The 18,045-nt window shown below is 35.4% G+C and overlaps 1 protein-coding gene across 1 annotated transcript in view; it reads right to left on the bottom strand.

The window, feature by feature from the left end:
- Positions 1–18,045, bottom strand: part of Zip48C (Zinc/iron regulated transporter-related protein 48C) — a 317,977-nt gene that overhangs the window by 85,132 nt on the left and 214,800 nt on the right. The window contains exons 5-6 of the mRNA XM_085959740.1: positions 13,889–13,987; positions 1,341–1,499 (exon numbers count right to left, since the gene is read on the bottom strand). Of these exons, the coding sequence (XP_085815866.1) occupies positions 1,341–1,499; positions 13,889–13,987 (258 nt within the window). The remainder of the gene's footprint in view (positions 1–1,340; positions 1,500–13,888; positions 13,988–18,045) is intronic.

Below are 18,045 nucleotides of genomic sequence, written 5' to 3'. Positions count from 1 at the left end.
GATCGTGGCTAGCCGATGCGCGGATTGTGCAAATGACGCGTGCCGAACGAAATATAATTTGTCATAAAAATCCAACATGCGTCCATTTAATGTTATGTTTATTGTTATATTCCTAATAATAATAGTATATTCATGGACTTGTTTTCCTTTTTAAGTACATACGTAGAGTTTTTTAGACATATTTACACGATTTAAGAATATTATCATCCGACGCCATGACAAAACAAATCGACGTGCGGACACCTCAACTATCTGTCTCCGATCGGCGACTAGTGAGAAATTTCGTCGAACCTACTGTTGAAAATTATTTGCCGTTTCACTCTCTTAACTTATTGTAAGAATTAGCCGCCTCAATACATAAATATGACAATCCACCTTGTGTATAGAATATACGCACTGGAATCAATATCGTATTAAAATAAAGTGCGCACAGCCGCACAATCGGCCATTTCTGTCTCTGTCTACACTGTCATTGCTCGCTTATCGCTGGTCACCGCGTTTGACGTTTGTTCATACAATCAACACAATAAAAATGGCAGACGAGAGACTTCTCCTTAAGGCCATGCATTAGTTGAGGCACGGTCTAAAAAGATCGTTGCTAGGCGATGTGCGGATTGCGGGTCGCGGGTGAAAATGACGCATGTCAAACGAAATATTATTTCTCATATAAATCCAACATACGTCCATTTTATGTTCTGTTTATTATTCTATTAGTATCAATAATAATATATTCATTGACATGTTTGCTTTTTAAAGTAAATGGGTAAAGTTTTTAGTCATCTTTACACGATTTTAGAATTAATTGGCCCGTCGCCATCACCCAGCAAAGTGACGTGCGTCCGACTCCACGTTCTCTCAAGGAATGCGAAGCAAGTACAAATTTTCGTCGCGCGTACAGTTGAACATTATTTGGCGTTTCACTGATGCGTCACCTTAAATGTCTCCGGTATCAATACATAATAATCGCTGTTTCCGCGTCTGATGACATATTTGCGCAATGGCGTCGTCTAGCCAGAGTATATTTTGACGTTTTGGGAGATTACGCGCGAATGCGGCGAATGTCGATGTCGCTAGAGATGTGCGAGGTTGTATCATGCAACACTGACCGGCGGAAGTTTTGATTTATGGCCGTCAAGCACACAAGGCGAGTTGTGATGTGCGAGCCGGCTTATGTGGCAGAAAAAGATGCCGTATTTAGTCTGCAGAATCTTCGTGTCAAACAGTGGTGTGGTCGCGAAAAGGTGTCTCATTCCCATCCATAGCAAAGAATTCAAAGGATTCGTATTTCCATGTCGACGTATTTTTATTGGATTGAAATATTACATAATATGTTGACAAACCTGGTGTTGGCTTCCGGAATAATGTCATCGGTCACGACGTAGATCATGGCTCCCGCGGCGAAGGCGAGGGCGTACGGTAGGACGGGCTGAGCTGCCGCTACGGCCACTGCACCGAGAACCCCAAAAACTGGCTCCACCATACCACTGAGCTGGCCGAACCTGGTGGATAATAAACATTACAAGATAAATTAATTAAATCCATTGTTCTGAGGTTAAGTTCCATACACCCTTTAAAAAACCTTCCGAAAAAATATAAGAGATAATCATTGTAGACTTAACATGAAATTGATACAGACAGTGGCTGGCAGAAGCTTAAACGAAAACTAACAACAGCTGGTGATATGAAGAAGGCCAATTGCGATAGGTACACGAAGCACAAAATAAGGCTCTTTGAGCTTGGACTTGCAAGCCGTCCGACATGTCCATGCGGAGGGGAAATACAGGATGCCAACCACATCCTATGGGAGTGTCTGAGTATGTGCTCCTAACGGGAGGAAATGCTCAGGTGAAACGTAATACCATCTTCTTGCTTATCAGTACGGCTACCACATTTTAATACAGCACACAGAACCATCTTTTCTACTTAATTAATAAAAATAGTTACCACTGACTTTATGTTTTACATAAAAAATATCAATTATAGCGATACGCGCTCGCAGGTTATCGACGCTTAGTTAAGCAACAAACTAAGATTTGCTACTAAGGCCAATTATCTTGCTTTTTGCGGCGTCTTACTGCGGGTGTGAAGATCTCTCCACATAAATTTTGGTGTCCAACGTAACTTCATTTTCTTTTTAGTAATTTCCATGTGGTTTTTCACTCCCCGGCACTTTGCATTAGAGTAAACTCAGTAAACTCAGCCAGAGCTCATTCTGAGCGTAGCAAGTCTTGGGCATTTTCTCCCAGGACTCTCCCAGTCCAATTGATTCAGATGCTTCACATCACCAATTGAAGGGTCCTGTTATACTCTCGATTAAGACCGAGGGTGGTGCGGAGCGGGTTTGGTGGAGGGCCTATAACTTCAATGTTGTGAAGACCTGGGATCACTTGCTGAGTAGAATAAAATTGTTCTACAGTACCATAAAAAATTATGAAAGTGATAGGGCATGCGATAGCCGTGTCAGTAAAATCGTAAGTATTTAGTTGGCCGTATCACAGTTCACCGTGAGATGTATCGGAAACCGATGGCCGTATTGCATTAAGATCATATACATGTCTAAATAAAATACTTAAAAATATGTAATAAAAACCACCGGAATATAAAGAAAAAACAAAAGAAAAAATATATGTAAATAAATTATAGATACAATACTTATACTTATATGACGTACGACTCAAATGTAGATTGGCAAGTAGGTGCTCGTAAGTAGCATCGAGTCGTATCTATCAAACACCCGATTATATTGTTATTGAATCTAATAAAAATGCAACTGCCTGCAATGCAGTATTTTTTAAATCTCAATGCTATACGGCCATCTCTTTCCGGTACGGCGAAATTTAATACGTACAATTAATTATTTACATGTAACCTACAATAGCAGCCATTAAAAGTGAGAATATATTACTTTTTGAAGACAGCCGGAAAAACTTATGCCACAGCCTGTCCGCACGAAGGGAATGTCACAGAAGTCTGGAAAAATTCCCGAGAATTATGATGAAACGTGCTATAAATTAATTTATAATAAATATTTATTAGCATGATCTATCTATAATTAACATATCAGGAGCACTCGGAATAAAATTTCAGCGATTAAGTAGTATGTTTCAGAATTCATATTAAGTCCTGAGGACAGCTTCGGTGTTCGAGCTATCTATAATAATATTGTGTATCCAACTACTTGCCTCCAAGTACATACTTGCCCTATACCGGATAGTAGAGGTCGTAGGACGGCCTTGCGGATACAACAAACACCAACACAATAAATGAACTTTTAAGAACCAACGATGGTAAAGCTTCGTAGAAGTAGTGAGGAGATAGTCGATTTTGATCCACAACTTTTTGGATATGAAGTAATAAATTAGTGGCAATCAACCTTTCTTGACCGATAGCCGCTAGAAAGAAACCGGATTTTTGAAAACTGTATATTTACATTCTGAAGGCAATTTCAGTTTGGTGCAAGTGCCACTTTTCTATGCAAAAAATGCAGACGTAGTATGAAAATTAGTGTTTTTTTTTGCAACCATTTTCAAACGTTTAGACTCCGCCTTTATATATGAAGGTTTTTTTCAACATCTTTAATCAGATCTGTGTATATTTTCCCTGTAAAATGCTGAATAGCACTAGTAAGGCTGTACCCACTGCGGCTCTCGTGGTGCAGTGGGTAAGGCGCTGGCCTTCCACCCGAGAGTTCTGGGTTCGATTCCCGGTCATGACAAAAAACATTTACGTGTTTTTCTCAAAGCCTGGGTGTTTGTGATTATTCAAAATTACTAACAACCACCTTGTACGAAAAAGCAAGGACATGGTTATTAATAATTCTAAAAAAAAAAAAAAGGCTCTACCCACGCGTGGTGGAAGACAATCACTTTACCATCCCTATACTGAATAGTGAATTCTAGCCGACAAAAAATACCACTCTCATTGTCGAGAATTGTTTATTTATTTATAATGTGCACTAAAGACTCCTTACAAGGTAATAAATATTATTTATTTATTTACTTATTTATTTATTTTATTACCACGTTCGATCCTAAGAAGATTATTCCATTCCTTCCTTCATCTACCGCCCTCTTAGAATGTCCTGCCCTAAGCAATACACGACATGCCTACCGGCATGGTATATTACCGATAGTAGGACTAGTAAACAATACTCAGCACGTACGGTGGTACCTACCAGTAGTAGGCATTAGAGAAGAAGGCAGAGATTGACTAAACATAGGGAAGTGAAGATGTTTCCTGGAGGTGACCAAGATACACAACAGTGGATTGAAGTAACGACAATAATTATTAGGTACTTTGCAGTGGCGTGAGGTCCATAGATGTTGTAGCTGAGGAGCACCCCCAGAAATATTCGATACATTACTATCAATAATAGTAACATATTGCCACTAGATATTTAAAGATATATGTAACTTGCATAAGTACCAACAATGAAATGGCGTAAAAGCCGATATAGTTATCGTTTCGAAAACAATACTTTGTAAAATCTAATTCAGTAAATTATCTTCGACAATGCTTATAACTCTCTCCAAAAAATATTTATTTTATAAATTATTTGTTTTTTCACCATTCCATATTCCCAATAGTCGATAATGCAGAGATTTATCATATGACAACTCTCTCCGATGTTCCACTAGTTGGTGAGGTGACCAGCAATCTCTGAAGGTAAGATATGTAACATAGAAAGATAAGAAGAAAGGAAAACTATAAACATACCACACAAGTATGAAGTTAAGTAGTTTTGACAGAACACATGACGTAGTTAGAGTGACGCCGAGCAAGAAAAAACTATACAATAGGCTTCATGTAAGAACAGATGTGTCGTTCGTGCGCATTACAAGAAATCGCAACCTGCGCAGGTTCAGGGTTCGAAGAAAAACGACCGTATTTTGAAATCGTATAAGGGATGGGACCCCGCCAAGCCCGCGAGCTGCAGGTTGACAATATCCGCTATACATAGATACCCACACAATCTTATAATCACCATCACGATTACGCAAGCCGAGTCCGCTTCGTGCGGCGTCGGAATGCGGTCGGCGATCTTCCAAAAATGAGATCTGCCGCGGATTAGTACTCCAAGGGCTTATCCACATGCCTATATAACTATTTACTAGATAGCAGTGTTTTGTGTATACAAATACATAAAATAGTCAAGCTGCGGCCCGCGGGCACGGGTAATTGAAATTTATTTATTTACATGGAGCGGACGTTACAGATAAAACATCCACAGCATAAAATAAAAAAATATAAAGAAAATATTATACAAAAATAATTATAAGTACTTACAATTAATTAATCAAAAACTACCTAGTAAACAGTACTTACCTAGTTAACAATAAAAATGGCACACCGACAAAACCGCCCAGAAATTGCCGCCAAATCAATTCCGCCCGTACCAGTGCTCGTCAATACCGCCCGGACAAATCCGCCTAGACAAAACCGCCCGCAAAAAATTAAAAAAAAAAACATAAAACAAGTGCTTTTTTGGTATTTCGAATTGCGTATCGATAGAAAATAACATACTTACGATAATCAGTAATTACTTAAAATCATCAGCTTTTAACACTTAGAACTAAAAACAAAAAAAAAAATGTCGATAATACGTGTTCAATCCGATGAAGCTGCATAGCTGATACCTGAGTTCCCTAATGGAATACCTACAATACCTACTATTTTTTATGCCTTTATTTTTATATAAGTATCTTTATTCGTATGTTTTATATATTAATTTGTGTATCTAAAATATAATATTATGTAAAAATAAAAATTGTCTCATTTCTAAATTATTTTGGCGGAAATGTCCGGGCGGTTTTGGTTCGGGCGGTTTTGCCGGGACTCCCACATGAACACGGACTCTTATTGTGAGACAAATCTGAAAATTCATATGAAAGCAGGCAAGATTACGCGATGTGATCGAGGTCGCTAAGCAGATGAAATGGCGAGTGGACAATAATTGTTGGACAAATACCGTCATACAGTGGTACACAAGGGGCACTAAGCGACCGAAGGAATGTCCTAAAATTCGCTGGATAGACGAAATAAGATGTCGATACTATTTTATAAATAACTGACAGTATCGTCTGGTTTTTGAAAAACCGTCACTGCCCTCACAAGTTGTAACATTTGTATTCGTTCCCCCACTATCCGCCTTTATGCAACGCGTGACCTGCCTACCCCCATGTGACGTCACTGGGTTACTATAAAATAAAGTGTATGTAATTTTAAATTTTAATGACAATATATTATTAGAACGTTAGGTACTTAAGTGTAATTTTTTAAACTATAGTTTCGGTTCAAACTTTAAACTGTTAAGGGGGGACATGCTCGTCGAAGGTCAAAATTGAGTTTTTATTGTATTTTCAAACCATGATCCTGGACACTCCTTAAACGTTGTAGATAATCTATTTATATAATTTTGAAGCCTTATTATCCTTTATAGTTATTTTAAACATTTGATGACTGCATGAAGTATTTTTGTTACATAAAATAGTATTCTTTTAAACCTCTCGCTCTAATGTTTTAGAATATAGTCATATTTCGGTACAGAACTGTGCAGTGGTGTTAAGATTTTTTACATTTACTAATTTTTAAACGCATTTATAAAACCATTAGTATAATTTATTACGAGATAATTTTTGTAAAATATTCACGATAAAAAATTATTTTGATAATCTCTGTGATCCCAAATTTGACAAGAATTAGGCATTTTATTATTCAAAAAATCGGCAAGATTAACACATTTGAAGATGATTCTAAAGATACTTATTATAAGCTATGTCTTTGACCATTCAAGTGTGATAAAAATCTTATGAATAATGATTGCTTTATAATAATTATTGACCTAAGAATAAGGTAGTGTTTTTTTGAAATACGCCATTTCTTTTGTCATTCCCTAGTAGTTAAGCTACAACATACGGCCGTAGCCATAAAATGACAAACTATAATTAAAGTAGGGAGTAAAATGATGTTAACGCGCGTGTTTGAACATGTACCTAACCGATTTATTTTTTATTTTTTTTTTAAACGGTACATGTTCAAACACGCGCGTCAATATCATTTTACTCCCTACTTCAATTATAGTTTTTCAATTTATGGCTACGGCCGTATGTTGTAGCTTAACCACTGGGGAATGACAAAAGAAATGGCGTATTTCAAAAAAACACTACCTTATTCTTAGGTCAATAATTATTATAAAGCAATCATTATTCATAAGATGTTTATCACACTTGAATGGTCAAAGACATAGCTTATAATAAATATCTTTACAATTATCTTGAAATGTGTTAATCTTGCCGATTTTTTGAATAATAAAATGCCTAATTCTTGTCAAATTCGGGATCACAGAGATTATCAATATAATTTTTTATCGTGAATATTTTACAAAAATTATCTCGTAATAAATTATGCTAATGGTTTTTCAAATGCGTTTAAAAATTAATAAATGTAAAAAATCTTAACACCACTGCACAGTTATGTACCGAAATATGACTATATTCTAAAACATTAGAGCGAGAGGTTTAAAAGAATACTATTTTATGTAACAAAAATACTTTATGCAGTCATCAAATGTTTAAAATAACTATAAAGGATAATAAGGCTTCAAAATTATATAAATAGATTATCTACAACGTTTAAGGAGTGTCCAGGATCATGGTTTGAAAATACAATAAAAACTCAATTTTGACCTTCGACGAGCATGTCCCCCCTTAAGGGTAATACTAGGGAAGAGCTTTACATACCACTGATGGGTATCTAAAAATAGAAGAAATCGATTGCCACACTCTAATCGATTTTATCCGACCTATACGCGTGCCCGTGTAAACACTTGTAAAGGTATGACGTAAATCTTTAATCAAATGTTATTTTAATCTACGTATTGCCCTCCAATACTCGCCTAGGCCACGCAGCCGCGCTACCATTCAACGCCCTGATAAGCCTTATATATTATAATAGATGAGATTGATCTAACGTTTCATATATACTGTATCCTGTATCTCGAAAAAAACTATGATTCTATTTAGGTATTCAGTTTCATGATATAAGTACCTAAATTAGTATACACTGGCGCCATGGCACGGTAAAAACGGCTTGCAGTTGTTGTGGTAAGTATTATTTTGCTAGAATTGAATTGAAACTAGTAATGGGACAGAGTCACTTAAATTTTGAACATAAATCTTCAGGTCAATTACATTTCGTGTCTCGTTCTTACTGATTAGGTCATTCGAGTTACGAATAATAAAAAATCTTTTTGACCGCAGTACTCTCTGTACCCTCCGACTCGCTCCTGTCTTTGCGTCGTTCACGAAATACTCTATGACTCGCTCCTACCTTCATTGGCTGAATGGAAACTTTATTTGAATCAGTCATGACGCATGTTTCACGGGTAGCCTCTGAGTCTAACTCAAATGTCTCATGACTGTCGTACACGAACGACACGTATACATATAATTGAAACAGACGTTGCAGCAAACAATTCCAATACACCCACGAATCACCAATAGTGCCACTGTAGAATGATTTACGTGGGTACCTAAATATATATATATATTTTACCGAGGCTTCGACTGCGACTCGCTGTCATATCGCCTCTTCTCGTTTAGAAGAGGATCCGCCGATCAGGCCCTAAATCCAATTCTGTTAAAGAACTTTACAATTATGCCAAGTTCTTCCGTCCTACCCACCGCCAGGTCACCTTTCAATTCGTCGACATTCTTAAAGATACCCGCAATTCGCAGCTGTACTCTGTGTCGTTCATATTTAGGGCATTATACTGCTATATGTACAATGTCCTTCAAAACATCACATTCGTCGCAGAGTTACGAATTACTTTTACCCATTGTGTGTCATGTTCTTAGCCTCAGTATCAACTTAAGCTCAGTTCTCTTCAAAGGAGATTCTACAAACCAGGACACCGAAAGTGGGGATGGTAAAATGGAATAACTCCATTTCCCCTTTTCTAGGGATGCCCTGAGGTGAAAATCTATCCACATGCTTTGGAATATTTTCTTTATGGCCTCATTCCAGTCCAGGTATTCCGGTACCCACTAATATGGCATCCCTGATTGGCCAGCTTCCTTTGCCAGATCATCCGCCCTACAAAAGGTTGCTATCTGTAGTTGGTATTTATCCTAATGGTACATGACGTTATGGTTATCAACGATTCTTTCAAAATCTTCTTGACAGAGGACATTTTCCTTTCTTAAAACATATGTGATTAGGAAATTAATGACGAGATTTAAACAAAAAACAGGGAAATAAGCAAAAATACATTGATATAGATGGCAATTATTTTGTATAATTCCATTTATATGCACAATTTTGTTTTTGTAAGTCGACAGATACTTCGGTTGGCACATACTTATAAAGATTTTCTTAGTCAGACCTGATTTTGAAAGTAAAATATTCAATTGGCTGCTTGGTAAAAATATAACCCTTTATTTGTTGCACAAGAAAATCTGATGTCTATTATTTTACCCAGAAACTATATAGGTACTAAATTATCAATCAAGAACGTGTGAAATTACATCTATGTTTTTACTAGTAATTCACATTATGAGCGTGCCGTATAGTCAAAAAATTGGACAACATGTCATACTAATCCTCCACGATTGAATATTCTGACAGAGATTGCATTTTCGCATTCCAACTTAGGGCATTCGAAGGAAGGAAAAAACTGGGCACCCTGATATCCAACCTTCCACGAGAGGAACGTTTAAAAAAAGAAAATAATTTCTAGCAATGTAGCTCTATGATGAAGTATTGAAACAGAATGGAAAGAATTTTTGCAGGAGTGGTAGACCAAAAGTCTCACGCAGTTGAATACCTCACAAATGAACGATAAACTGTTGAAAATATTATAATTTTACATTTAATAACCGTGTCAAAAATAATAATTGTATTCACGGATAGAGGAGGTTGCCTTTTTGTCTGTACTATCATTCGCAAAGCGATTGCAAACAATAGGCGATAAAATGAAATGTTTTTATGTCAGCTATCATACTTATTGGATGCAGTGGTGCAACCGGGAGATGGGATGGGGGCAGTAATGCATATACACATTTTAATATTAATGTTTTCGTACCACTAATTCTACTAATACTAAGTAAATTCTAACTAAGTCATATACCTATTAACCAAAATCGCAATAAACGTGTGAAATTGTGCAAAAAGATATGCTCAGGCTTTATTACTCTAAAGATGGCGCTGACCTAACCTAATCGATATTTCAGGATTTTGATGTAACACTAGGTATATTTTTAATCTGTAAGAAAAGCTCTCAAAGCAGAACCTAAACGGATCCCATGAAGTACCTATTAGGCTATGCGAATAATCTGGTCGTGCTCGGGAAAAAAGAAGCACATTATACGAAACAGTTTCACTCCTCTAGAGTCTAGACTCTAGAGTGCTAGAGGATGCGGCGAAGTGAATATATTTAATGGTTACTATTGAGAAAACCAAGTACTTAAGAGTGGCGAGGAAGACACCCATGAAATATTTGATGGGTAACTGGACATTCGAAAGCACCGTTATGTTAACCAACATCTTCCAAAAGATCGAGATGAACCGCAAACTCGCCAGCAGATTGAAGAATGGAAATGCAGCTTTCTTCGCACCGAAAAGTCTATTCAAATCGAAGATACTTTAAATATAACGTGACCATGAAACCAATCGCTCTGTGTGGGTGTGAAACCGGGGCTTAACGGAGAAACAAGAGAAGGTTTTGGAAAGAAAACAAAATTCTCCCAAGAATACTTGAACCAGTTGAAAAAAAAACTCACCATTCAGCTCTACCAACAATTTAAGCCCAATATAGTAAATATATTGAGGGCGCGAAGACTATCGAGCTCTACATAAAGATTATGAAGGACCCGCTGGGCCGCCTTCAGATGAGATGGGCGGATAAAGTCAAGAGGGATAGAGCTCGGGATAGATACCTGGATGACAGTCGTGCATTCAGCCGTCGAACTGAACCTGTAGCGCCAGGTTAAGTAGGTATCCAAAAACATACTATATTTGTTTGAAATATGTGTATAATCATTATAATGTACTTATTTATTTTGACAGCTGCCATTTACGTCCCAGCGTTGGCTGATGATAAAAATGCGAAAGAACCAGAATAGTGGTAGAGAAGAAGAAGCAGGGAGCTGAAATTTGGCAGGAATGTACCTCTCAACCTACTTATTGAGTAACACAACGATGCGAGTGTCGCGAGGTCTTTAATGGGGCGGTTCAGGACCTTAGAACCTTATATAAAAATAATTTAATTAGCAAAATAAACATATCTATTACATGACATTTAAAAAATGTTGCTTTCTTGACCTATCATACTGTTACTGTAGTCTTTTGCTTTACAAGTTATTTGAACTTATCAGTGCTTTCAAAATGTCAAAGTTAAATTTTACACCGACGGGGATGTAGGAGGTATTTGACCAAATATTAAAAAATAAAATAAAATTGGAAAATAACGTGATCCCACCCCATTTTCCCATTGGTTACGCCATTGTTTTGATAATAATTATTTTCCCATATAATCTGAGCACGATTATTGCTATCGCGGATAGTGTTTGACAGTTGGCTTCTTCTAACGTTGTGAAGCGGTATGGGGACAGGCGCTGCGACATACCATGAGACAGGGGGCCTCGCCTTATTCACACGGCCGCGGAGCGCACGCGATCCTCGGTTGGCGTTCCCACTCGAATTAGCATAGTAGAATTTTACCTTTCGTCACATTTATTACACGTTTAATTCATTTTTATGATCTCCACTTTGATATTAAAAGACGAAATCACAATATATATATTTTAATATAATGCGTGTAATACGCCTACGATACCCGAACAGGTAGTGTGTCGGACTCTAGTGTCGTGGGTCCCGGGTTCGTATCCTGGGTCTGACAAAAATCACATGCTGTTTTTCATTGATAGATTGAGCAAATGGCTATCATCCATTTATCGTAAAAACAAAAATATGTTAGTACAACCTCCACTTTGTGGAGGTCCATGTGATGTGATTTTCTCCGGATTGGACATGGTTAAAAATGTGTCTTAGTAAAATACGCATCTTTTAAGAATTTTGTATACTTTGATAATTGTATGATTGATTGGAACTGTTTCGAGGCCCTCTCTTTAATCGTATGATGAAACAATTGTGCCATTTGCGTAATAGTTTAACGCATTTTAATAGGTACATGCTTAGTTATGACGGATTGCTTACTAGAGATAGCAATCGCGAAGTGAATCCGAGATATCGGATTAAAATTTTAGTTGATGTAAATTTTGCACTTTGCTTCACCTTTTGGCATCGTCATGTAAAAGCAAAATCCTTAGATTGTATTATGAATAAAAATCGTTTCCAATTATTGTTAATTGATTGTTCGGCACTATTGTGTAGTTATATTATACCATTATAACTAGGTAGTATCGGAACACGTGTGCATATGTACACCTTTTATATTACGTAAGGGGCCCATTTTTTTACTACCCCAGACGCCGAAACACTTAAATATTGAAAATTCCCACCCCCATCACTCAATTTTGACGTGGAATTATATCACATTACTTTTCCTACAACACGTTACCTCCCTTTCTACTCCACATCGCACAGTATTGGTACTACACAAACTCAATTAATATGGTCGATACCCATACTTGAAAAAGCTCACCAGATGAGTGAAACACGTGTCGTGGAAATAATATATATGATTCGAATACCAAGTGATAACACAATTTATAAATGATTAATAATATTAATATTAGCGACCGAATGTACCTACTTGATGGAATTTAAATTCTAATGGATTTAAGTTTTGTAGTATACATTTATTATAAATTGTATTGTTTGTATTAAATTTGTATATTTGTATTTATTTACTTTATATTTTATACAAGCTTTCAACTTTCATAGTTTTTTTTAAATTATTTAGTTATTTTGTGCGGTATTTTTACATCAAAAGATTAAAAATAGAAATTTTAAATTATAAAATAGATATTAAACGCAGGGAGACTAAAGAGAGAGGGAATATGGAAATAAAATTGATAGAATATAATATCAACTATTTAATCAGCTTAATATATAAAATGCAGTAGCTTCGTTGGCTCACATACCTACAGTTGGGTTTCGGGAATTTCCCGACTGGAATTCTCGAGAAATTTCCGAGATTTTCCATCCTGAATCTCGAGAATCGAAATTTTTAACATTTCGGGAAATCCCGGATCTCGAGAATCTTTTTTGGGATTCGGGATTTCTTTATTATCAAATATTAATTGAAAAAACGATTATCTATATGAAAAAAGTGGACAGAAAACACAAAACGTTCAAGGACTGGTCGGGGCATTTAACACAATTATGCCAACGTTGACTCAAAATGAGCGCAATTTTTGCAACATCAGGGTTTCTGTCATCTGTGTTTTTTGAAATTCTATTTGGATTAGTAAAGTTTTGAATTATTTTTGTTTTCTTACTTCTATTTTGTTCGTCTTCTTACAGAAATAAAAAAAAAATCATATTTTTTTGGAATATGTCTGTTTTTACACTGATTTTAGGATTTTTACAGGTTTTTTTTCAATTTCCCGATTTCTCGAGAATTCTTTTCTAGAAATCCTGAATCTCGAGAATTCAAAATATCATCATTTCGGGAAATCCCGAATCTCGAATCGAAGATTGAGATTTTCTCGGGATACACATACCTACATATATTTTAAAAATCCGTACCAAGTTCTAAGTTCCATGCGTTCGGTCGATGATTTCAAAAAAAAAAAAATAGTTTTCAATTGCAAAAGTGGAATCACCGAATTGAAATTCACTGCCCTTTTAATGGAAATTATGCTCAATTGCAATTTAAAAATCTCCAGATTGTAAGATAACTTATCGATAGTGTTTGAAAACTTACCAAAAGCTCTTCCATACTGAAAATCCCGCTGCGTGTAGGGGTAAACTTACAGCAAGGCCTTCAGGAAAATTCTGAATGCCAATCCCAATCGCCAGATTTCTGTAAAAAAAAATATATGCTTTTAGTAAAGTTTGCTAATAAACGATCAGGAATCGTCTCGAACGCATCTGTACGTGAAGAATGTTTTGAGATGCATACGCGATGGAATACAAAGAAACATGCACATTTGTAGCAGAAAATTAAAAATGTTCTACTGATTTCATAGGTATGTTTGTTTATTGTATTAACAGTGAAAGTAACATGTAGAATATTTACAAACAATTCAGATTGTAATACTTTACATAGTAATAAAGTTTTCACGATCTTTCAATGTATTACTTTGGTATAGGTACCTATAGTCTGTGTCAGTTGTGGTTTTGCAATTGGTGAGCGTGTGTATTGCCCGAAGATGACAAACAGCGAAACCTAGAGATTTTTTGTTTATAATTTGGAAAACTTTTATAAAATATTTTGAATGTGTCATAATATCGAATAGCCAACCCTTTCTGGATTTAATAATTCTATACGGAAATATCTGAACTGATTTATACTTATTTAATTGTAATATTTTATTGAGCGTTGCTAAATTTCATTAGGCTAAATTAAAAAAAGCACATTTGACCCACCCCAACAAATCAATGTTTTAATAGTAATATATTTTTTAGGTTGTCAACGCGTGTTTTTTCTCCTTCTTTTCTCGACGTTTCTGGCTCGTTGCATGCAGTGACAACCCCAAAAATTTATTACGCTATCAAACAATCGTGATAGTCTAAAAAATTACAAATATTTAAAAATTAAGATCATTATCTTAAAACAATATTTTTGAATTGATTCTGTATTGAACAATTGTACAGATACCCATTGTCATTTTAAATGCTTTCAAAATAATATAGGCGGATGGATATCAAGCTGGGAACATAACATTAATGTGAAATGGTTTATTCTACAGGGTGGGGGTTATAACAGAGTGCGGATCTCTAAGATCTCGAAGGGTATGTTATTTTCAATAGTTATGAATGTATCATAATATACATTAATGATTAAAGTTTGTCACGTAAACAAAACGCGCATTCAATATTTAAGGACAGTAGGCGCTTTTTATGTTCGTTGAGTTTTATAGCTTAAAGGTTCTAACGTAATAAAGCGAAAATTTCTTATTAATTTGTCCTAAGTAATGGCAAAACACTGTAACTGTAATGTTTAAATTTCGTGTCAGAATTTTCACAAGCAGGTTTAATTGTGCAAACAAATGATCGAACCGACAGATAAGACGATCGAGAAGGTTCCATAGAAAAATCTAGGCGCCAGCAATTACCACGAGGGGTGACCATAAATGGTGATCGAGCGGCGGTTCACAGTGGAGAAGAGACCGCGATTGCCCACGCCACTAAATTGTGTTTAACACCTTTTTTCTGATGCCCATAATCAGAGTGTATTCAGATTGCGTGACGGGACGAAGTGACAGACGGTCACTTGTTTTTTTTCGTACTAACCTTATTCACTTGGGCTCATATATAATATATCATATTATATTTATTTACATCTGTGTTAAAACCGTCAATTGCTTTTTCACATATTTTCCGTGTATCCAAATCAGTGCTCAGTGCAACCATGAATCCGCGTGAATTCGCAAAAGCTTTAGAAAAAATACAAATTAATTAAAATAGAGTAAAAATAATAGGTTTAAGGGGGGACATGCTCGTCGAAGGTCAAAATTGAGTTTTTATTGTATTTTCAAACCATGATCCTGGACACTCCTTAAACGTTGTAGATGATCTATTTAAATAATTTCGAAGCCTTATTATCCTTTATAGTTATTTTAAACATTTGATGACTGCATGAAGTATTTTTGTTACATAAAATAGTATTCTTTTAAACCTCTCGCTCTAATGTTTTAGAATATAGTCATATTTCGGTACATAACTGTGCAGTGGTGTTAAAATTTTTTACATTTATTAATTTTTAAACGCATTTTTAAAACCATTAGCATAATTTATTACGAGATAATTTTTGTAAAATATTCACGATAAAAAATTATATTGATAATCTCTGTGATCCCAAATTTGACAAGAATTAGGCATTTTATTATTCAAAAAATCGGCAAGATTAACACATTTGAAGATGATTCTAAAGTTATTTATTAAAGGCTATGTTTTTGACCATTCAATTGTGATAACATAAACATAAACATTATTCTTATTAATATAATATGCCCTAAGTCATACCAAAGCATCAAGTATTTCGTCATTTAATCTGGATCTAATTTTGGTACCCAGGCAGCCTGTGATTTTTTGTCGATTCGTCATATTTTCAAATTTCAATTGTTATTTTTTTAAAGGAGAGATAATAAAACGTTTTTATTAATGACAAGTGCATTAAAAATCATGGTGGAATCACTTTGTTAAAAGTCCGAAGCATAGTTTTTTCCAATTTTTCTCATTTTTATAAATTTATGTGAAAAAATAAGATGAATTGGCAAGACATGAGTGATAAATCAAAATTCATTTAAACTCAGTTTATTTCTAATGTAGTTATATGTTATTATATATATCGTGTCGCCGAGTTGCCGTGTGCCCTTCTTAGAATTTTGGGTTCGCTAAAATTCGACTACAATGACGACTTATACGATTGTGCGATATCGGATTGAGCCGGCATTTAGTTTAGCCTCGTGGTCCAGTGCGTAAGTTACTCGGATATCACCCGGGGGCTCCGGGTTCGGTTCCCGGCAAGGTCATAACATATTATGTATGTGGTTTTCTCAAAGCCTGAGTGTTCATGTGATCGTTTCACTTATATTACTACGCTACTGTCATCGGGCATCATAGCCTGTTGTAATATTAAAAATATTATATACCTATGAATATATATTATATGCACCTATATATTTTATAATTCTGCAGGGCTCGAAATGGACCGGAGCGCACCGTGAAATCGGTAAAGTTATCGCTCCGTCTCGTGGAAAAAAAATTGACCGTCCGAGCTAGATAGGCTACATAATAGGAAATCTAACACAATTATTTTTATGAAACACACATAAAATTTGATAACTATGTAAATATCTTTAGAAAACCGTCGAGGGCTCCGGTTCGTTAACTTTTCCATTTCGAGCGCTGTAATTCTTACAGTTAACCCAATTTAGGCAGCCACATAAAATATGTGGAATAAAATTTTAATATAATGAGTTTTTAAATGTTATATAACGCCTAGTTATAAGTCAGTTACGGCCTAATTCCTGATGGAGGATCAATATAGTGGATATTAGTACAACGAACGTATAGTTGCTGCTTTAAAACTTTGCACTCCGGCTATATGATGACAATGATGTAATATATTCTAAAAATATATTTTTTTACATATTATTTATTCATTACTAAATATATTAATATAAGTGAATATCATTTGATCTAATTTTATACGAGGTAATCAGGCAAAGAGGTGTATCAGCAGCGGCGGCTTCTCTAATACCATGCATGTGCGCTGCACTCCTTTTTCCTAAACATCACTTAATGTGCATCAATGCTATTCATAAGTCATCACTCGTTTATCGCAATTTAATCCAAGTAAATTTGTGGCAAAAGCATGTACCCACTGAACAGTCATCCAAATCGAGCGCTCGTGTGAGCGCCCTAATATCGATATTAGTTTGCCATTCATATTACATTGTGTAATAACAGTTCAACCCGACACGTGAAAGACATAAACAAGTCATATTTACTCAAAATTTTATCGCTGCTTCGGACGCAGCACAGCGTTCACAAAATTCGATACAAAAAAAAAAACAGTATACCATGTTCTTTTACCAAGTGAGTGAATTATTGTAACATGATGTCATATTTTTAACGTCTGAGTTTTATTGTATTTTGTAGACGAGGCGAGTAAGAGACTGACGCGTTGTCGAGTCGAAAAATACGTACCTACCTATTCAAAACAATCGATAGTTATATATATATATTTTTTTTTTTTTTTTTAAATATTATTTTCTTGAAATATTATTTACCTCCAATAAAATTCAGTATGATTTCTATCATTGCCATCTATAATCGGGTTTAAATGTTTTGTCACGTTACCTATTTCGATAATTTTGTTCAAAAAAATAAATTTTGAATAAAAGATTCAAA

This window comes from Rhyacophila brunnea, unplaced genomic scaffold (genome assembly GCF_057557595.1).
Source record: "Rhyacophila brunnea isolate RB1 unplaced genomic scaffold, BYU_Rbru_1.0 scaffold_9, whole genome shotgun sequence".
Lineage (NCBI taxonomy): Eukaryota > Metazoa > Arthropoda > Insecta > Trichoptera > Rhyacophilidae > Rhyacophila > Rhyacophila brunnea.
Note: the sequence above shows the minus strand (reverse complement) of the source record. Positions and strands in the feature narration are given on the sequence as shown.